Below are 19,945 nucleotides of genomic sequence, written 5' to 3'. Positions count from 1 at the left end.
TTCTACTGGATCAGCTCTTAGGTCTCGACCACACCTTCCTCACACCTGTCTCCTCACCCTCAGCCCAGATGCGAGGGGACCTTTGTGCCCTGGCTCCTGAAGGCCGGCCTGAGCTGGGTGTGGCTCTGGAGGGTCAGACCCCCAGAGAGAGGGGATGAGGAGGATGGGCGAGAGGACAGGGTGTGATGAGCAAGTCAGTCCTGCCCGCAGGTGGGGGCCCTTGGCCACGAGGAACATGCAGATGCAGTGGAACAATGTTCCACTGGGAACATTCCTGACTGGCCCCTTAGGAAAGGTGGGAGCATCTTCTGGAGTGCTTATTTGGGGACCAAAAAAAAACAAGTCATTTTTTTTCTCATGCTCAGGGACAGTTTTCTTGTATCTGAGAGAACTTTCTTTTCCACCTGCTGGCCGGGCCAGGTTTCAAATGCATCCTCTAATAATAACTATTGAACAACTTGTACTTTGCACTAAAAGTACTTGCAGCCTCTACATCCTCTTGCTCCCTGGGGACTGTCCATCACAGACATGTTGAAGTTAAGGGAGGTTCAACCTCCATGATAAAGAGACCCTAGAGTACAGTAACTCAGACCCAGTGGAAGTTCATTTCTTGCACATGTAGGAGTCCAGGGTGAGCCCCGAGGTCTGCCATCCGGGGGCTTGTTATCTCCACGCAGCCAGTGGCAGGGATGAGTGCAGAAGAGAACATGATCTCAGAGAAGCAGCAGTGAGCCATGGCGTGAAGTGAGATCTTAGTTCCCTGCCACCCAGGAACTGAACCTGGGTAGCCTGGATGCAAACCAGGAATCCTAGCCGCTGGACCAACAAGGGCTAGAGGCTAGAAGCAAAGTTCCCCTGGCCCTCACTCCCATTGAAAAATGTGTTTCTCAAGGAGGCAATAACCGTAAAAACAGGTACAAAGTTTATTATTGGGGACGCAGAACAACAACAAGTGGGAGAGCACACAGAGAAACAGTTTGTTGAGTTGACAGAAGCAAGGCAGAGATGCACACCCGGAGAGAAGGGTGTGGGCGTCCCCCCTAATGAGGAAGAGCCCAGTAAAGAAGTGGTAAGTCATGCATATAGGGCAGTTCTTCCGGGTCTCTGTTTACCTTTGGCCAATTACCTGGTTTCTTTTTCCACACCTGCCCTGCCCTAGGACCCTCCCCAACAGGCATGTGCAACTTTTTTCCAAGATGGATTCCACCCCAGAGGCCTATGGGAGGGCCTTGGCATCACATATTATGGGGTGGTGCCCCTTCCTTTTTGACCCCCAAGGAGGCTTTCTGTGCATGTGCAAAGTCTCCCGTGCCCCAAGGATGGGAAATACATTATGTGACCTCTTGATCTTTACTCAGAACAGGGTTTAGCCCCTCTCTGTCCCTGCCATAACTGTTACCTCAAAGTGTCCACAGGAAACAAAGCCTGGCTATTTACCCTGTTCCTGTTGTTATTTCTATTTCGAAGTACAAACACGAGGCTGGTTGTAAATAGCTAACCTGGAGCCCACCTATCTCCTGTCTCAAGAAATGCAAACAGAGGGCTATTTGCAAGTGTCCGGCCTGAAGTCCATCTTTTTCTCGCCCCAAGAAATGTAAACAGGCGGCCAGTTGTAAATGCCTCGCCTGAAGCCCATCTGTGTCCTGCCTGAAGCAGACTGGCCCAGGAAGGGCCCACGTCACGAGGCCACACCTCACGGCACCACACCTCACAGCAGAGAAGGCTGGGCGTGTAACTGAGGTGTGCGTGCAAAGAGGGGACACCAGGTCTCGGTGGGCAGCTCATCATCACCTCTAACCACCCACTACCCACTTCAAAAATAAATCGTTGATGAAAAATAAATCAGACGCTGCAGGGCTTATCCTGACGCAGCGTGTTCACAGCAGAATCATTTGCCCTTCCTCCATTCTGTAACAGGTGAGAAGCTGGTGCCCGGGGCCAGAGAGGTGCTGACGGAGATATTTAAGAGCTGCGCCCACTCAGAGCAGATGCTGAGCCTGACACCAGCAAAGCCCATCAAAGTGTCTGACATTTATCTCAGCAAAGAGCAGATCAACTCCCAGACGCCAGGCAACCTCCTCCACCTCTTCTTCACCAATGTTCGGCCCCCCAAAAAGGTGCTGGAGGACCAGCTCACCCAGGTAGCCACCCCATCCCCACCGCACCCGTGCTGGGCCTCGCGTGCCCCTGGGGCTGAGTCTGAGGCCCCCCCTCCTCCGGTGCTCTGCAGATCCTGAGGAAGTACGGCGTGCCAAAACCCAAGTTCGACAAGAGCAAGTACAGCAAGGCTGGGAAGGAACAGCACCCCGGGAAGGTGGTGAGCACCAAGCGGCCCATCACCAAGCCGCCCGCCAAGGACAAGGCCGCGCTCAACAGCGTCAGGTGGGTGCCTGAGGAGCTCGGAAGGTGGGCTGGGCAGGGGAACGCGGGGCCGCCTCCTAGCAGGCTTCCTGGGAGGCTGTCGGCACCTTGGGGGAGCCAGGCATCCAGGCTCTTCTCTGCTCTGCTGCCGGGGTCCTTTTCGCCCTTGCCTTCGTCAGCTGGAAGAGAACGTTTCATTTGACCCACAAGGATAGTAAAATCTGGACCATGCAGGCTGGAAAGCAGACCAGTCTGATTTAATAAAACAGCTAAAATGTACAGAATTGTTTTAAAAGTCTAACTTCTTTTACCCACACAATAATGCACAGTTATTGTAGAAAGACTAAAGTGCACCCGTGCATATTGGAAAACACTGAAATACCCCCCACGTAGCAACTGCTTTTAACATTTAAGTGCAGAATGTTTTATTTGTGCATACGTATTATTTTGTTACATTTTAAATGGCTAAAATAGTACAATATTCAAAAGCATATGCAGTGAAAAGCCACTCTTCTTCCTCTCCATCCTTAAGCCTCCCAGCTCCCTTCCCTGAGGCTGCAGTGTCACTCTCGTAGCCTTGCAGAACTGTTCTGGGCGTACACGAGCAAGGGTACACATACCCAGAGGTCAGGAACTGTACAAAATGCCTGTACCTTGCTGTTTCTATTTACTCCTGATCTTGGAGATGATTCCTATCAGCACAAAAAGAACTTCCCCCGTTCCTCTTTTAAAGTAGCTCCATAATATTCCATGTGTGGATATGCACACATATTTAGTAGAATTTTCTTTAGAAACAAGTTTATGACTCTCAAGTTGAAATTCAGGTAGTGAGGTACTACCGAGCAGGAGTCTCTAGAGGACTTGTTTAAGTCATCAGAGAAAAAAGTGTCTTAAAATTTTATTAATTAATTATACATAAACGGGGCTTTTAACTCAGTACTGTCCCATAGAGCTTTCTGTGACGATGGAAATGTGCGTTTCTCTGTCTGTGCTACTCACCACTGTGGCCACTAACACACATGGCTACTGAGCACTTGAAATGCAGCGAGTGCCACCAAGGAACTGGACTTGGAATTTTAATTAATTTAAACTTAAGTAGCTACATCTGGCCACTGCCTGCTTCTTGGACAGTACAGCTCTGAAGTATGTAGAAAGAATGTTTGAAAAGCGTCTCTTCGAGATTTTCCACATTTTAAAGCATCAATTTGTCCTCATAATTTGCTCAGGAAACTTTTATTGGTCAGAACAAAGCTGATCTTGACCCCAGCCCTGTCTGAACCATCAGCTGTAGTTGGGGGAGGGTGAACCAATGCCTGGTGAGGTTCTGCATTCCCCCACCAGGAGGAGGTGTGGGCGCGAGGAATTCTGATTCCGGTGCTTTGGTCTACAGCAGGAGTGCCTTGAGCGAGAAGAAGCCCACTGTGAAGCCAAAGTCACCGGAAAAGAGCAAGCCAGACGAAAAGGACCCAGAAAAGTCACCCACCAAAAAACAAGAAGGTGAACAAGCAACTTGGGCCTGATGCGGGCTTGGGGCTGCTCCCATCCTAGAGATGGCGGCGCAGCCTGGGATCCAGCCTCTTTGCTTTTCCCTGACCGCCTGGCTCCCTCGGGTTTTAGTTTAGGCAGGGCAGCCCTGCCCAAGACACGGAAGACATCCCTGGCCAACTGCGATTATTGCTCCAGGACTCCTCTCTGCTGACCTGAGCTGATGGAGGTTAGAATAGCAGCTCCAGAAATACCATACTCCCAAGGGAAGAATAGATGATTGCGATTGAAAGTAAAGACTGAAAATCTGCTCAGAAATTTTCTTCCAGAAGGGCACTTACCTGGGACATTAGAACCTTATCTTCCTAAAGGCCCAAGCAGACTTGGAGAAAGCTATTTTTGTTACAAAAATTGCTTAGTCAGTCGGGAATGTTTCTGAGATACAGAAAGACGAGACTCGGGGGAAAGCGCTGCACCACTTGGTCACCAGCCCAAGGAGGTGAGGCTGCAGCTCAGACCCGTCAGGTTGGGGGTTATGTGTGTCCTTGAGCAGTCGGGTGGAGACAGTCTGTTAACAGACCCTGGAGTGACGGCAGGAGACGGGGAGGTTAGATGAATTGGGCCCTGAAAGAGAGGGTGCAGTGGAAGCATGCTGTGGGTCCCCCACTTCTCACCGATTCCTAACATTGTGAACACTTTTCCATCAGTCCCTGAGGAAAAGTACCTGACATTGGAAGGATTTCACAAGTTTGTTATTGACCGAGCCAAGCAAGACATCCGTAGTGTCTGGAGGGCGATTTTATCCTGTGGTTATGATCTTCATTTTGAGAGGTAAGAGGCTGTCAACCCAGTTGATACCTTGTGTAAAAACTGTTCTCAGAGAGAGAGGAGTGGACACGTGTACACACTACCGAACGTAAAGCAGACGGCTAGCGGGAGGGAGCACAGAGCACAGGGAGATCAGCTCGGCGCTTTGTCACCACCTAGAGGGGTGGGATGGGGAGGGTGGAAGGGAGACGCAAGAGGGTGGGGATACGGGGATATACGTATACGTATAGCTGACTCACTTTGTTATACAGCAGAAACTCACACACCGTTGTAAAGCAATGATACTCCAATAAAAATGTTTAAAAAAAAATTGTTCTCAGCTACTAGACGCTTCCCCAAGCAATTACTCCCTGGGAAGCCATTCCATCTGGCCCGTTTTTAATGCCTATTGAGTTATTTTCCAGTTATTCCCAATTGTTAATGTGGATTTTCCAACCCGTTTGAAATAGTGTTCTATAGAACAGAAATTCACTATCTCACAGTTCTGGAGGCTGGAAGCCCAAGATCAAGGTGTCAACAGGGTTAGTTTCTCTGTAGGGCTCTCCTTGGCTCACAGAAGGCCACCTTTGTGCTGTGTGCTCACGTGGCCCTTCCTCTGTGTGCCTGCATCCCTGGTGTCTCTCCCTCTTCTTATGAGGACAACAGTCCTACTGGATTAGGGCCCCACCCTGTGACCTCATTTAACCTAATGACCTCTTTAAAGACCCTGTCTCCAAATAGTCACATTGGCGGTTAGAGCTTCAGCGTATGAATTGGCGTGAAGGGGACATCTCAGTCCCTAACAGGGATGTTTTCTTATTCCAAAGAATCTTTTTTCTTTGGACTCACACATTCTCTCCCACTCTCCATTGTCCTCTCTCACTCCCAGGCAGGAGCACAGCAGGGTCACGAGTCACCAGGTCTCCAGGGCCAAACTAAATATGGTTTCCCATTTCTAGCTGTAAGTAAATCCCAAGCAGGCAAGATGTCTGCAAACCAAAAGAAATCTCCCTGCCCTCTCCCTCTGGCTCTGCCACACACAGGCCTACACGCCCGTTCCCACAGCAAGATGTACTGGGCCTCAGAGAAGGAATGGCTGCCAGAAGCATGCTTTTTTAAAGCCCCGTTTTCAGAGTTGAGAAATTGTTTACTGCTTGGCACCAGCACTTTGTACCTTCATTGAAGGCTCAGAGTCGATGCCCAGATGGGCCTTGGATCATGGTGACAGGGCCAAGTTCTTTGACTGGTTTTAGAAACCAGTAAGAGACATGACTTCGGGGGTTTTCGTTAAAAGCAGAAATCACCTATTTTGGACTAGAAACTGCATTCCAAGTGAAAAGGGAACAAATTGGACTGCAAATTAATTCCAAGGTGACACACTTGTAACAGCTGGAAGGGCCGGTTCACGTGTGTTATGGGGCCACGGTGATGACAGATCCAGCCTGGAAGAGGGGATCATCTTCTGAAGGAGCTGGGTCTCTCTCGGCGCACTCCTAGGGTAGGACAGAGGTGGCCTGCAGTGACAAGAGCCTGGCACCAGGCTCCACCACCTCCCTGAGACAGGTCCCTCTGCGCGATGCACCCTGTGTGGCATGTGACCCCCCTCGAGGTGCCACGGGTCCTGGAACGAGAGGCACCTGTCCACCCACCTGCCTGCCTGCAGGCCTTTCTTGAGTTCACAGCTCAATGTTTGTAGAATAAGGACACACACACTTGATAAAAACCTCATGCAGTATATTCAAACACAAAGGAGATTTCCTGTGATTCTGTGCCCAGGGGTAATCACTTGGAAAGGTTTCGGTAAACTTTACCTCTCCCAACATTTTTCCAGGAGTAGATGTTTTCAGTACTGTAGCGTGGGATCAGACAGGACATAGTGTCCTGCAGTGTGCTGTTTTCGTTTTTCCACATCACTTGATACTGTTCTGCCGGATGATTTTAATGGCTGCCGAGCGGTCCGTTATTGGGAGTGGTGTCATTTATGGCTGATGTTGCTGTAGCAAGGCAGCCCTCACAAACACACCTTTGCCTGCCTGTTCAAGGGGCCGCGTAGGGGAACCCTGGGCTGGGATCGCTGGGTAAAAGATGGTGGCTTCAGTCACACCAGCAGCTGGCACTTGCTGTGCCCTCGGGAGGGTTGGGGCACCGTGCTGTGTGCACCACAGGTGTCCTCTCAGTGACTCCTCCTGACAGCACGAGGCTGTGCTGTCGCCAGCTCCGTTTCATAGATGAAGAAACTGAGGCTCAGGAAGTAGGTGTGCTTTGTAGCCTAGATTTCACCCAAGGACTCCAGTGCCCCGTCTTTAACCCTAAAACCCTGCTGCCTACAGACAGCAGGGAAGCACGTGGGGATGCGCGTTGCCGTCCCCCCAGCCTGCTCAGCTTGTTTCTTTAGAAAGGAGCTTTCCCCTCAGGACAGGCAGTTCCTCTGCAGTCAGCACCTTGGCTGAGCACCAAGAAATGCCTGGGAGGCGAGGCTGTCTTATAAAGGTCCTCCGGGAGCTGGGACGGCTGAGGAGGAACCCAGCAGTCCCCCAGCGGCCCCCATCCCACCTTGCCTCTCCCTGCCACCAGGTGTGCCTGCATCGACGTCCGGCACGCACACAAGGCCTCCAGGAAGTGGACCCTGGAGATGGACGTGGCGCTCGTGCAGTACATCAACCGGCTGTGCCGCCACCTGGCCATCACGCCCGCGCGGCTGCATCCCCACGAGGTGTATCTGGAGACCACAGATGCCGCCGACCCCAGAGTGGCCTGTCTCTTGAGTATGTGGCCCCAGGGGGATGCCTTTCAGGGTCCTCCCCGTGGGCCGCCCTGTGGGGGCCTGCCCCATGACGGCACGGGGTGCTTTAGAAGGACTAGATGCCCTTTCTGAGCCCGTTACAAAAGTCCTTACGAACACCTGCTGTGAATGGGGGGTATAAAAAGAGGGACAGAAAGACAAGAAGCTGTGATTGTGGCCAAATTAAAATTTGTGAGGCCTTATTATGTGCTCCTTGCAACCAAGCCAAGCGGCAGACACAGAAATGCGGTGGCTGGGAGGCGAGACCCCTGCCGTCACACCCAGGCCTCTGCCTAGAGGCCACCTCGGATGCCAGGCTGGTGTTGGGGGTGAGACGGGGTCAGGGCAGTCTGGTAGCATTTGTCAGAGACGTTAGCCTTAATTACAAGAGAGCATCATGTTTCTATCAAAAGCTAGGAGTGCACACAAAAATACTGCGCACACAGAAACGGACGTCCTCCATAAACCCCCCCCTGGAGAATAAGCCCTGTCACACACAACGGGCCCTGGGCTGGCTCCGGTGCTGGGGTGTGTGCGCGCCACTTAGCCTGCTCACCCTCACTCAGCCACAGTCCGGGCCCTCGCTCTCTTGCGGATACCGCGACAGTGAACGTGGCCGTGAACTGTCCCAACGTCAGTCTCATGGTCAGAGAGGAGACGTTCGTGAGGGCAGACGAGTCAAAGACATTGTGCCATGTAACAGTCTCCCGGTTTCGATGTGTGAGGTCACACCACGGGGAGCTGGCGGAAAGGTACACAGGACTCTACTTTGTTCTGCAACTTCCTATGAGCCTGTAATTACTTCAGAGTTAAAAGTTAAAAATCAAATGGTACGCAGCCCTGGCACAGCTGCAAAGGCCGGCTGAGCAGACCCTCGGGTCCCCTCCGAGCCCGGGCCTCACCCTCTGCTGCTGCTTGGCACAGGCTTAGAGAAGCCGGGCTCTCTCACTCACCAGCAGCCTCTGGGTTCCAGGGATAAAACCCACCGCGGGAGCCTCCCGGTCCCTCCCCGCGACCGGGCCACCTGCGTTGTTCACAGACGGAGAGTCTCAGCCTCGCTGGGCCGAGCCCCCGCCTGACCACCCCTCATGCCCTGCAGATGTGCCCATTGAGAGCCTGCGCCTGCGCTTCGCCCTGCTGCAGTCCCTGAACACCACGCTCGAGACCTTCTTCCTGCCACTCGTGGAGCTGCGCCAGACGCCCATGTACACGCACAGCATCGCGGCCCTGCTGAAGGAGGCCAAAGGTCAGTGCCTGGGCCTCCCGGGCCGACCCCGATGGGTGGGGTCTCCAGCATCACCTGGCCTCCTGTGGCTGCCCAGGGCCCTACCCCCCCACCCCCAGCCTGTCCTTGGATGCGCGAGTCTATTCTGGAGCAGTGGTTCCACCCAAGAGCCATTACTTTAATTATGCTCTGAAGAAAACAAATATGCTCTGAAAAAATAAATTTACTAAAAGAGTTTTCAGGTTATTTAGAAATACATAAGTGTAAAGCTCTGACTCACTAGCTGCCCCCAACGTTCCTGCTTCCCAGAGACGACCACCACTAGCAGATGAGTCTGTCCTTCCAGACTTTTCTATTCACACACACATTTGTCATTTTTTTTTTTAAATCAAAAACTGGGTATCCTCTTATACATTCTGTTCTGCACCTCTGCTTCACAGATCTCTGCGTGTCAACACACACACAGCCTCCTTGCCTTGCTGTCCACAGTGTAGGTGTCCATGTCCTTATTGATAGACACTTCCGTGGTTTTTATTTTTTGCTGTTTCAGAAGTGGCCACAGAAACCTCCTTATTCTTTATGTATTTGGGTTTGTATTCCTGCAAGCGAGGTGTCTTGTGGGCATGACAGGGTCCAAGGGTTTAATCCTGCGTTCGCATTTGGGTGGAGACTAACTAATCACCCTCCAGGGGGCGGGACCTCTTATCCCCCCAGGGGCCCTTGGGCCATCCCAGAAGAGACTGGACGGACCCACAGGGGACAGCGTGGCCCCCGCCAGGCCTCGGGGTGACTGGGAAGGAAGGGAAGCCACCCCATCCCAGCCTCTCTACCACATTCCTCCCTCCAGGGCTGATCTTTTATGATACGAAGGTGACCGTCATGAATCGGGTGCTGAACGCCACAGTGCAGAGGACGGCTGACCATGCGGCACCGGAGATTACTCTGGACCCACTGGAGATCGTGGGAGGTGAGATTAGCTACACAGACCAGAGGATGCAGGCAGCAGTGCTTGAACTAGTTGATTTCTTGCACATCAGAGAAGCCTCTAGAAGAGGGAGTCCCAGGCTGCTCTGACATCCCTCGTTGGCGTGGGTGCTCCTGTTGCCCTGCTCTACGTCCCAGCCTCTGACATCCCCCTCCAGTCCCTCCCAAGCTCCCAATCCAGGCAGCAGAGGGAGGGGGCGTCAGTGGCGCAGGCCGTGCCTCAGTGCAGGGGAGGTGGGCTTCGTTCTGGCCGTGGACATGCTAAAATCAGGGCTCTAGCACCGAAAAAGTGGGGAGGCAGCCAGGAGTCTCCGCCACAGCCTGTGAACGGACAGACGTCGGGAGGGGCACGTGAGAGGAGCCCAGGTGCGGGGCCTCCCCCGAGACACGCGGGGAAGGGCTGACCCCGTGGAGAACGGGGGTGGGGTGGCGGGGCGTGCTCCTCTAGGGTCCCACGTGGCAGACGTGAAAGACTGAAGATGTTCCAGGAGCAGAAGGGAGGCAGTGGCTGCCCCCAGCAGGCCGGGGCCTGGCCATGCAGCTCTCCTGTGCTGGGATGCAGGAGATGGCCACCCGGAGGTTTGGGCACTTCCTCTCTCGTTCCAGGGGAGATCAGAGCCTCTGAAAACTCCTACTTCTGCCAGGCGGCCAGGCAGCTGGCCTCGGTGCCATCCTCCCAGCTTTGCGTCAGACTGGCGAGTGGCGGTGACCCCACCTATGCCTTCAACATCCGCTTCACTGGGGAGGAGGTCCATGGCACCAGTAAGTGGCACCCTGCAGGCCCTCCGTCAGCCAGTTCAGGGTGAAGGCTGTGTTTAGAATGTAAACATTCCTGGGGTTATTTTCAACCTAAATGGCCCAATATCTTACCCATTAACAAGAGTAAAGCCACATCCTCATTACCCTGCTCTGCACAGAAGCCAGGACTGCCCCCAAGTGACCACCTGTCCAGGCTCTCCAAACCCAGCCCCCCTGGACTTGACCGTCCCCTGGGGATGTGGCACCTGCTGCTGGCCTGGAACTTCAGCCCAGCGCTGTCCAGGCTTGGGGACCGGGCTTCTGATCAGTGCTAGGAGTGCATTTCTTGCTGAGGAGAGATGCCCTCAGTGTGGATTGGACTTCTTTTCCAGGAGGAGCCCTTGGCTGAAGGTTGGTTGGGCCAAAAGCTTGTGTGTGCCCCATGAGAGACAGGGGTCTTGGGAGCCCTTGATCAGAATGGCACATCCTGCCATTTCACGCTGCAGGGAGGAGGAATGGCCACTCAGAACATGCTTCGTGGTCCTTTCAGTCCGTTTAGCCCAGACGTTCAGGAAATGCGCTGGGTGGGAGAAGACAGTTCTTTCACTGGACACACTGGGTGGGGAGAGCTCTTGGGGCAGCTCTGTTTCCCATTCCCGCCCTGATCATGGGACACTTCCCGCAGCAGCCTCCTTGCCGGCCAGCGCCGTAGCATCCTCTGGACACACCTCAGAGGCTCTCTGAGAACAGTTCTGTTCATTGAGAAACCAGAACGTGCCAGGCCCAGGCTCAACACCTTAAGCTCCTCATGATACCAGCACTGTCCCACTTTACAGGCGGGGAAACCGGGGCTCCCCCAAGGTCAGCAGCATCACTGGGGTGCAAACCCAGGTCTGTCCGATTCTAAAGCCCAGCCCTTGGCAGCTTCAGCAGGCGGGAGTGTCCTGCTTCTCCGTGGAAGCAGCCAGGCCCTGACATCTGTCCCCAAGAAAGTCCTCCGCGTGCACAGCTGTCCTCAGTGCTTCCTGACCTGAGGACACTGATGGGATGCATGGGGAAGGGCAGAGGAGAGCCAGCCACAGAGAGGAGTTTTTCAAGAAACCCAAAGGCACATTTGGAATGGCTGTAGGAGAGGAGCTGATCATTGCCGTTGCCCTTTGCGTGTGTCCATCCATTTATTTATGCTCTCACTGGACACACACTGAGCCCTGGGCTTGGCAGGAGGCAGTGCTGAGGAAAACATGGGGCCCTGCTCTTGGCCCAGCACAGGGGACAGACACGGGTCCCACAAGCCCTTGTATCGGTGTCAGCTTGCAGCTGTGAGAAGTGACCCCCGTAGGATCTGCCTTTGATCTCGTTGAATCCCTGGAACTAGCCTGGGAGGTGGGTACAGTGACTGCCCCGTCTGCTGGGTAGAGGGGCGGAGGCTGGCTCCGTCAGAGAAGTGATTCCCCACGAGCCACGCAGCTAGTTAGTGGCCCTGCAGATTGGAGCCCGGATCTCCCAGCCCTCGGGCAGGTTCTGTTTCCACCCACCGAAGCCGCAGCCCAGCGGGCAGAGGAGTTGACTTCCCGGTGGGGACAGGGCCTGCGGACAGGGTAGGCTGATAGGTCCCCATCTGTCCCGCAGGTGGCTCCTTCCGCCACTTCCTGTGGCAGGTGTGTAAAGAGCTGCAGAGCTCCGCACTCTCCCTTCTCCTGCTGTGCCCCAGCTCAGCCGTCAACAAGAACAAGGTAAGATGCGAGGCCTGGGCAGCCAAGGCTGGTGGCCCAGCGGTCGGCTCCCTGAGGGGCAGGGGCTCGGCTCATGGGTGCGCGTCCTCATCAGCTCTGCGCCCTTTCACAAGCCTTCCTGGTGTGGGTGGTGCTCTCGCTGCTCTGGCTGGACATTCTCCTGCCTGCCGTGGGTCCCGTGGGACTGGGACCCATGTTCCTGCGGGGAGCAGAGGCCCACGTCAGTCACCTCACCTCCGCCCCCACTTCCAGGGCCAGTACATCCTGAGCCCAAGCCCCATCAGCTACGGGGAGGAGCAGCTGCTGCACTTCCTGGGCCAGTTGCTGGGAATTGCGATTCGAGCAGATGTCCCTCTTCCCCTGGACCTCCTACCCTCCTTCTGGAAGACGCTGGTGGGTGAGCCCCTGGACCCTGACCAAGACCTGCAGGAAGCAGACATACTCACCTACAATTATGTCAAGAAATTCGAGAGTGTAAGTGAAAAGCCCGTTTTCTGGGGGACAGTGGGGCCCGGAGCAGTGCCCCTGGGGCCCTTATTGCCACCCCATGGCCTCTGTGTCCCCACCTGGGGACTGACAGCCATCTCTTGAAGAACATTAGGCTGCATAAGGCATCTCTGCTGGCCAGGCTTGCCTCAGGGGGACAGGAGCCTCAGGCTTCCCTCCCTGCGGACAGCAGCAGCCCAGGGGTGACTTAACCAGCCTGCTGGGCCTTGTGAGGACACAGGGGAGAAGGGTTCCCGGCAGCTAAAGGACTAGAAGTGTTGGGTGGGAACTGCTCCAAGCAGAGCCAGTTTCACCTTTAAGAGCTTGGTTTCGGAGTTTCACGAAGACCACAGGAGATCAACTCTTGGGTATCACCTGGGCAGGGCGCTGGGAACAGAGCTCTTCCTCCCTCCCCTGTGCCTTGGGACACACAGAGATAGTGAGATGACAGCAGTGTCCGACCGTTCCCCTCCACACGCAGACCAGCCCACCTGTGGTCACTGCTCAGGCTGCGGTCAGGTCCGTCCGTTGGTTCGGCAGAGTCGCTGAGGCCAGGCTGGGCTCACGTCTGTTGTCAGGGAGCTGCCCCACTGCTCTCCGTTTATGTAAGGTCCACACTGGAGAGCTGTGTTCAGAAGCCCTCACAGTGAGGCCAGGAGGCAAGTGAGGCTCAGAGTGTGAGAGCGGTGGGCTGGCCGGGAGCAAAGCCGCTGGCAGAGCTCGGGTCTGGCCAGCTGGAAAGCCTGAGCTTTTGGGCCCACACGCGCTCCTCAGGTTAGAGACCATCCCGGCAGGGTGTGGAGGTGGCCCATGATCCAGCCCTCCCCCGAGGCCGGCGGCTCTTGCTCACCGGGGGGCAGACTTTGTGTCAGAGGCCTTGTGAGGCTGCTCTCCAGGGGACATCTGCCGAAGGAGGGGTCGGCCGATCAGCCTCCACTGGCACAGACTTGAGGGCCCTCGGAGGGGCCTCGTTGCCAGGCCAGATGGTGGAGGGGGTAACCCGTGTACCTTCCACAAGGAGAATTAAGCCAGGGCTCTCTGGTGACAAGTGACAGAAACCCCAGGTCAAACCAGCTTAGGAAAAAAGGTTTTTTTAGTGATTTGATCTTAAAACTAAAAGCACAGATATAGATTGGCTTCAGACAGACAGGGTTGAATCCAGGTGCTCCAATGATGTCGTCAATGAGCGATCTCAAGATGGCCCCAGCAGCACGAGGTGTACCGCCTTCAGCCATGTCCACACCAGTAAAAGAGGGCAACTGTAATTTGGGTCTCGTTAGCCAGGCCTCGGTCACGTGCCTAACCCTGAACTGATGGCAAGGCTGGCGGGCCAGGCCACGGTAGCCCCCACCCGAACAATGACCGACATCTGTCCAACTGGGGAAGGGGTTCCCTCTTCCGAGGGCCTGGGGAGCAGGGCGGCAGTCAGCCCCGCCCTGCCGTGCCTCCCTCCAGATCAACGATGAGAGCGAGCTGGAGGCCCTGTGCGCCGAGATTGCCTCCCAGCACCTGGCCATCGAGAGCCCCGACGGGCCCAGTAAGCCCTGCTGCCGGTTCACCTACCTGACCATGGCGGGCGAGGAGGTGGAGCTGTGCAGCCGCGGCCGGCACATCCCTGTGGCGTGAGTGCATGGGGGCCTAGGTCAGGGGACAGGCAGCTTCCCCGCGGGGGAGGGTGTGAGGCAGGACGGTGGGCGCCAGGAAAGATGGTGGGATAGCTTCAGTGGAAGGACTTTATTCAGAAACACCAGCTCTGGGGCAGGTGACACCCAGAGCAGGAGAGGAGTTCACCGAGCTGCCAGGCCTGGGAAATCTGGCTAACGGCCTGGGGCCTCTGCCCAAGCGGGTGTGGCCCCCAGGCCCTGGAGCAGCCTCCTGAGCGTCGCCCCTCACCCACGAGCCCCGCAGGTGGGAGAACAAGGACATCTACGCAGCAGCCATCCGGAGCCTGCGGCTGCGGGAGCTGCAGAACGTCGAGTGTGTGACAGCCGTGCGCGCGGGCCTCGGCGCCATCATCCCCCTGCAGCTGCTCACCACGCTCAGCCCGCTGGAGATGGAGCTGCGGACGTGCGGCCTCCCTTACATCAACCTCGAGTTCCTGAAGGTCGGTGGCTGGGCTGACAGGCGTGTTGGCAGTGGCCTGTCATGTCTTAGTACTTCCTGGGCCCCAGCACTCTGTCCTCCTCACGTGTGAGACGAGCTGTGCTCACCCCTGTCTCATGCTGTGTAAACTGAAGCTAAGACAGGTCACTTACCCAAGGTCACCCAGCCAGGAAGTGGCAGATTACCTGCCTCCCAAGCCTATGAATTAAGCCACCAGCCTGAGGTGAAGCCCCCTCCACTGTTGAGCCTGGCCCGCTTTTGCCCTTGCCAGCTGGGAGACCTTGCCCAAGTGACTTCACCTCTAATGGGAACAGTGACAAGACCTGCCCAGCGGGGTCAATGGGGTAATGTATGGGGAGCCCCTGCTGCCAGGCCTAGTGCGTAGGCCACAGTCACACAGACGCTGTTAGAACTGCCTTTGTGGTCCTTGTCATCATTGTAACCTCCCTGTGTCCTGCAGCCATCGATTCCCTGCTGCACCCTGCCCTGGGATTGGGCCCAGCCTTGTTGGCGGGGGGCACTGGGTTAGAGGCCCAGGCCTGCTCACGTCTGTGGCCTTTCTTCCCCAGGCCCACACCATGTACCAGGTGGGCCTGATGGAGACGGACCAGCACATCGAGTTCTTCTGGGGGGCACTGGAGATGTTTGCCCAGGAGGAGCTGTGCAAGTTCATCAAGTTTGCCTGCAACCAAGAACGCATCCCATTCACCTGCCCCTGCAAAGACGGGGGCCCCGACACAGCCCATGTGCCCCCATACCCCATGAAGATCGCCCCCCCGGATGGCACAGCAGGTATTGGCCTCCCCTAGTCATGTTCCAAGTAGGGACACATGGGCCCCGTTTGGAGCTGGGGCTGCTAGGCCCTGCATGAGGGAGGAAGAACAATGGACAGGGACCCCGAACACCAAGGCCCAAATGTAAATGAGAGGCCACGGGGTGGTGGGGTGGGCTTGGGGCCATGTGCTTCCCAAACCTGACCCTCGCCAAGTGGCATTATAGGCCCGACGCTGACAAGTCTTCTGAAATTTTTAAAAGCTTAAAATCCAGAAGTGTTCTAATCTTCCAACTTTTATTTATTTATTTATTTTTTTTGTGGTACGCGGGCCTCCCACTGCTGCGGCCTCTCCTGCTGTGGAGCACAGGCTCCGGACACGCAGGCCCAGAGGCCATGGCTCACGGGCCCAGCTGCTCCGCGGCACGTGGGATCCTCCCGGACCGGGGCACAAACCCACGTCCCCTGCATCGGCAGGCGGACTCTCAACCAGTGTGCCACCAGGGAAGCCCAATCTTCCAACTTTTAAATGCAGCAAAATAAATTTAAAAAATCAAAATTCTGGACTTCCCTGGTGGCGCAGTGGTTGAGAGTCCGCCTGCCGATGCAGGGGACGTGGGTTTGTGCCCCGGTCCGGGAGGATCCCACGTGCCGCGGAGCAGCTGGGCCCGTGAGCCATGGCCGCTGAGCCTGTGCTCCGCAACAAGAGAGGCCACAACAGTGAGAGGCCCACATACCGAAAAAAAAAAAAAATCAAAACTCTTTGCCAGCCAGACAAACTTGCCTGCGGTCAGATTCTGTCACGGGTCAGCCATTTGGTACCTCTGCTGTACACCAGCTGTGTATCTGCCCTTTCCTCCTCCAGAATCCATCCTCCCAGGCCCTCATCCCCCCGACTGGCCCTTGGGTTTCACTTGGAGAGGCCCAAAGAGTCAAACCTGGAGGTGGAGGGTCCAGCCAGGCCTCCCTGGGATCCAGTCCCGTGCTCTAACGCCGGCCCGATGTCTCTCCTACAGGTTCCCCAGACTCTCGCTACATCCGAGTGGAGACCTGCATGTTCATGATCAAGCTTCCCCAGTACTCCTCTCTGGAAATCATGCTGGAGAAACTTCGTTGTGCCATTCACTATCGCGAAGACCCCCTGAGTGGCTGAGGAGAGGGAGCCCGAGTTAGGCTGTCACCAAGGCACCGCTCTGCTGGCTTAGGAAGCCTGCCACTGCGGGCACATCCCTCCGGGGCCCTGCGTGAGGAGTTGGCAACATTTTGCTTTTCCGAACCTTTGTCCACATTCCAGGACCTCCTGGAAGACTTAACCTTATGTATGTGTACGTTTCGTGATGGGTTGGTTCTTTTGCTACCTATTTGTGGTATGTTTGTAGGATAGTTTAGTTCCCAGACAGCTCCTGTCTCATTTGATCTTCCTGGACATGTTCCTCCGTGGCCACCAGGTTCTGAGGCTGTGAGGCCCCAGTTGGTTCCACATCATAGAACCACCCAGCAGGAAGCTGGTAGTGAGATGCCCTTGGCCCACAGAGCATCCTGTTCTTTCTGCAGAGCATCTTCACAGACAAGTCTGTGGCCAGCCCTGCCCCTCCGCCTTGCGCTGGAGTTTCTCCTGGACGTGGCTCCTGCAGGCCTCCTTCCATGTTGAAATGGTTGGGCCAGTTACCCAAACATGGGAGACACACACAGGGAGCTTTACGTGTTAATCTTCCGGCTTTAGACCCTTGTCCATGGTCTGGGTTTTCCTGAAGAAAAGCCCACAGTGGTTCCCCCGTCCCTTCCCACCCAGACAGCACTCTCTGCTGTCCGACTCTTCTGGGCCCCGGTCCGACAGTTTCCCACTGAGTACTGCCCAGGATTAGAAGACCAAAGGGTTCCTCCCTGACCTTAGTACGCAGAGCCAAGCCAGGTGCGTCCCAGCTCAGGAGTTGAGAGGATCCCTGGAGCTAGAGGGACAGTGCTCAAGTTGGGGGCCTTTTTTCCGAGGCTCAGAACAGGAAAGCACATGATTCAAGCCTACCCCACTTTTGTACTCAGAAACGTCCCTTCCTCACGACGGTATTTGTGATGTGAGGGGCAGAGGAAAGGCTACACCCCATTTTTAAAAGAGCTGTCTGAGGTGCTCTGCTCAATTCAGGGCCTACTGCAGTGACTGAGACCTTCAAGTCCAGACGGAGACACCAGGGTCCTTCTGCCCCTCTGGCCGGGCCCACCCGGCACCCCTCCTCACCCCAGGTGAGTGTGCGCCAGGGCTGAGCTGCTGCAGCCCGCCTGCTGCCCCAGTGCAGTTGTGCCCTGAGTAGGTCTTTGTCCACTGGTACTTTGTTCGAGAGCAGCGTATGCCGTCTTGCTGGACACTGTCATTTTGGGCCTTGCCAGTTCTCACAGCATCACATCACTGTATTTATTGTATAATATTGTGAATATTGGAAGTTCTGAGTGAGTGCTGTCTAGAGGGCTTTGGAGTGCGAATGCTGGTGAGAGAGAGGATTTGCTCCTTCTTTCTCTGCTGTGGCCCTGGCCTGTTGGAAAGATGTGTGGATATTAGAGTTAGAGGCATTAGCATCCAGCTCCTCCCTGTTATTCTTAGGAAATGCATTAAGGACCATTATAGAAAAGATTCCCTGACCTACGGAAAGGATTAACCTGGATGAATTGTTCCGGTTGCATCAGTTACATTTGATGCAGGATCAGTCATGTCTGGAGGTGCCTACAAGCAGTTTCCCTAATTGGAAGGAGTACAGTCGGCCATTGCCTCGTGGGGGCCATAGCCCCCTTGACGGGGGGGGGGGGGGGTGTCACACCAGGATGTAGTCCTGACAATAAGGATCCTCTTATTTCATTTCTGCATAATGAAAGAGCCTTTGGATTTACTAGAAGTGGTTTTTCCTCCCTGTATTTTTAAATCTTGGTCATCCCCCCCACCGCCCCCATCCTTCCCATCCCTTGAATGGATTCAGAATTGTCAGCTATCTCCCCAAGAGGGGTTTGGGAAGCTTCTGTTGGCCCATCACTTGACTAGATGACAGCTGTGAGTAAGATACCTGCTGCTAACACGACTGCTTCTCCCAGAGAGCACATTGAGGTCCAGATAGATCCAAACCTTGGCCCTAAAAAAATGTGTGCTGTAAAGTTACTTGATGTATATTTATTATAATTATTTATGGTTGCATCTAACAAACTTTTCATTCAATTTGATGCTATTTACACCATTGCTGTGTAAAAGAAGCTCATGACAAGAAAAGTCACACCAATAAATAACCTTCATCTAATTTTGATTTACCTTAAGAGTTGTGTGATCATCTACTCTTGCTGAGAAGATTCGAAGGCCAACATGCTTGGATGGTTCTGATACTTGAGGGTCGCCAAGAAGCTAGGAATTAAAAGTATTTCTAATTATTATGGTCTCTTTACACTTGATGTGATTCTTACTCCATTTATGCTTATAAACCATTCCTTGCCCCCCACTCGGCTCCTTACAGTCTATGGTTTTCATACAGAAAGTCTGATTAAAGGGATGGAAATCCAAGGTCAAAGGTAAACCTAACCCTGCAGGTTCTGCCCATTCCTTGTCCTGGAGCTGGGTCTGTACTCTTGTGCCAGTGTGAGGATTTTCCTCACGTGGACTGTTGCACTGGAAGAGTCTGGGCCTCTCTTAGACCACGTGTCCTCCTTTGGGCACAGGCAGTGGATTTAGAACTACTTTGTGCAAAAGGAAATGCAGGGAAGCAGTAAAGACTTAGCTCAGAACTACTATCCAAAATCAGTGCTCTGCCCTCTTCTCACCATCACGTGTCCGTCCCACACATTACCACCAACCCCCACCCCCAACATAAACACAGAACCAAAACACATTGTAAAGGGAAGGAATTGGAGGCCTCGTGTGCCAGGGAAAAACAACTACTGGAAATGCATGTAGGAAGCAGAAATTCAAGTCCCCACCACCCTGCAGAAGGCTGGAAGCTATATTCTGGAGAAACTACCTGAGATGCTCAGGGCTCCAGACCCTGCCCCCACCCCCACCCCCCAGGCTCCTACAGCAGGCTGAAAGACCCTGCCCTGAACTAACCCAGAGGTAAAACCTACAGATCCTGCCAACCTGGGCTCTCCAGTGAAAATGCCAGCCTACTGTTCAGTGAAAGTGAACAGTGAAGAGAGCTCATCACCTTCAAGTGCCTCACTCTTAAGTATATCTAGATAGCCCAGAAACATCAGAGGTTTGTGGAAAAGTGCAACATAGGAGTACCAAAACAGGGCTTCCCTGGTGGCGCAGTGGTTGAGAGTCCGCCTGCCGATGCAGGGGATATGGGTTCGTGCCCCGGTCTGGGAAGGTCCCACATGTCGCGGAGTGGCTGGGCCCGTGAGCCGTGGCCACTGAGCCTGCGCGTCCGGAGCCTGCGCTCCGCAACGGGAGAGGCCACAACAGTGAGAGGCCTGCGTACCGCCAAAAATAAATAAATAAATAA

General features: G+C 54.7%; 1 protein-coding gene across 5 annotated transcripts in view; it reads left to right on the top strand.

Moving 5' to 3' along the window:
- Window positions 1-18,767, top strand: part of HECTD4 (HECT domain E3 ubiquitin protein ligase 4) — a 190,698-nt gene extending 171,931 nt beyond the window's left edge. For 4 of the 5 annotated variants that reach the window (XM_059040502.2, XM_059040500.2, XM_059040501.2 and 1 more), the window contains exons 63-76: window positions 1,918-2,141; window positions 2,231-2,382; window positions 3,752-3,858; window positions 4,554-4,677; window positions 7,228-7,418; window positions 8,535-8,681; window positions 9,508-9,627; window positions 10,251-10,406; window positions 12,012-12,115; window positions 12,368-12,589; window positions 14,057-14,223; window positions 14,510-14,705; window positions 15,274-15,496; window positions 16,493-18,767. In XM_059040502.2, the coding sequence (XP_058896485.1) occupies window positions 1,918-2,141; window positions 2,231-2,382; window positions 3,752-3,858; window positions 4,554-4,677; window positions 7,228-7,418; window positions 8,535-8,681; window positions 9,508-9,627; window positions 10,251-10,406; window positions 12,012-12,115; window positions 12,368-12,589; window positions 14,057-14,223; window positions 14,510-14,705; window positions 15,274-15,496; window positions 16,493-16,629 (2,270 nt within the window). In that variant the 3' untranslated portion in view covers window positions 16,630-18,767. The remainder of the gene's footprint in view (window positions 1-1,917; window positions 2,142-2,230; window positions 2,383-3,751; window positions 3,859-4,553; window positions 4,678-7,227; window positions 7,419-8,534; window positions 8,682-9,507; window positions 9,628-10,250; window positions 10,407-12,011; window positions 12,116-12,367; window positions 12,590-14,056; window positions 14,224-14,509; window positions 14,706-15,273; window positions 15,497-16,492) is intronic. The other variant, XM_059040499.2, reaches the window with a different exon arrangement.
- Window positions 18,768-19,945: the final 1,178 nt, after the last annotated feature.

This window comes from Kogia breviceps, chromosome 15 (assembly GCF_026419965.1).
Source record: "Kogia breviceps isolate mKogBre1 chromosome 15, mKogBre1 haplotype 1, whole genome shotgun sequence".
NCBI lineage: Eukaryota > Metazoa > Chordata > Mammalia > Artiodactyla > Physeteridae > Kogia > Kogia breviceps.
Note: the sequence above shows the minus strand (reverse complement) of the source record. Positions and strands in the feature narration are given on the sequence as shown.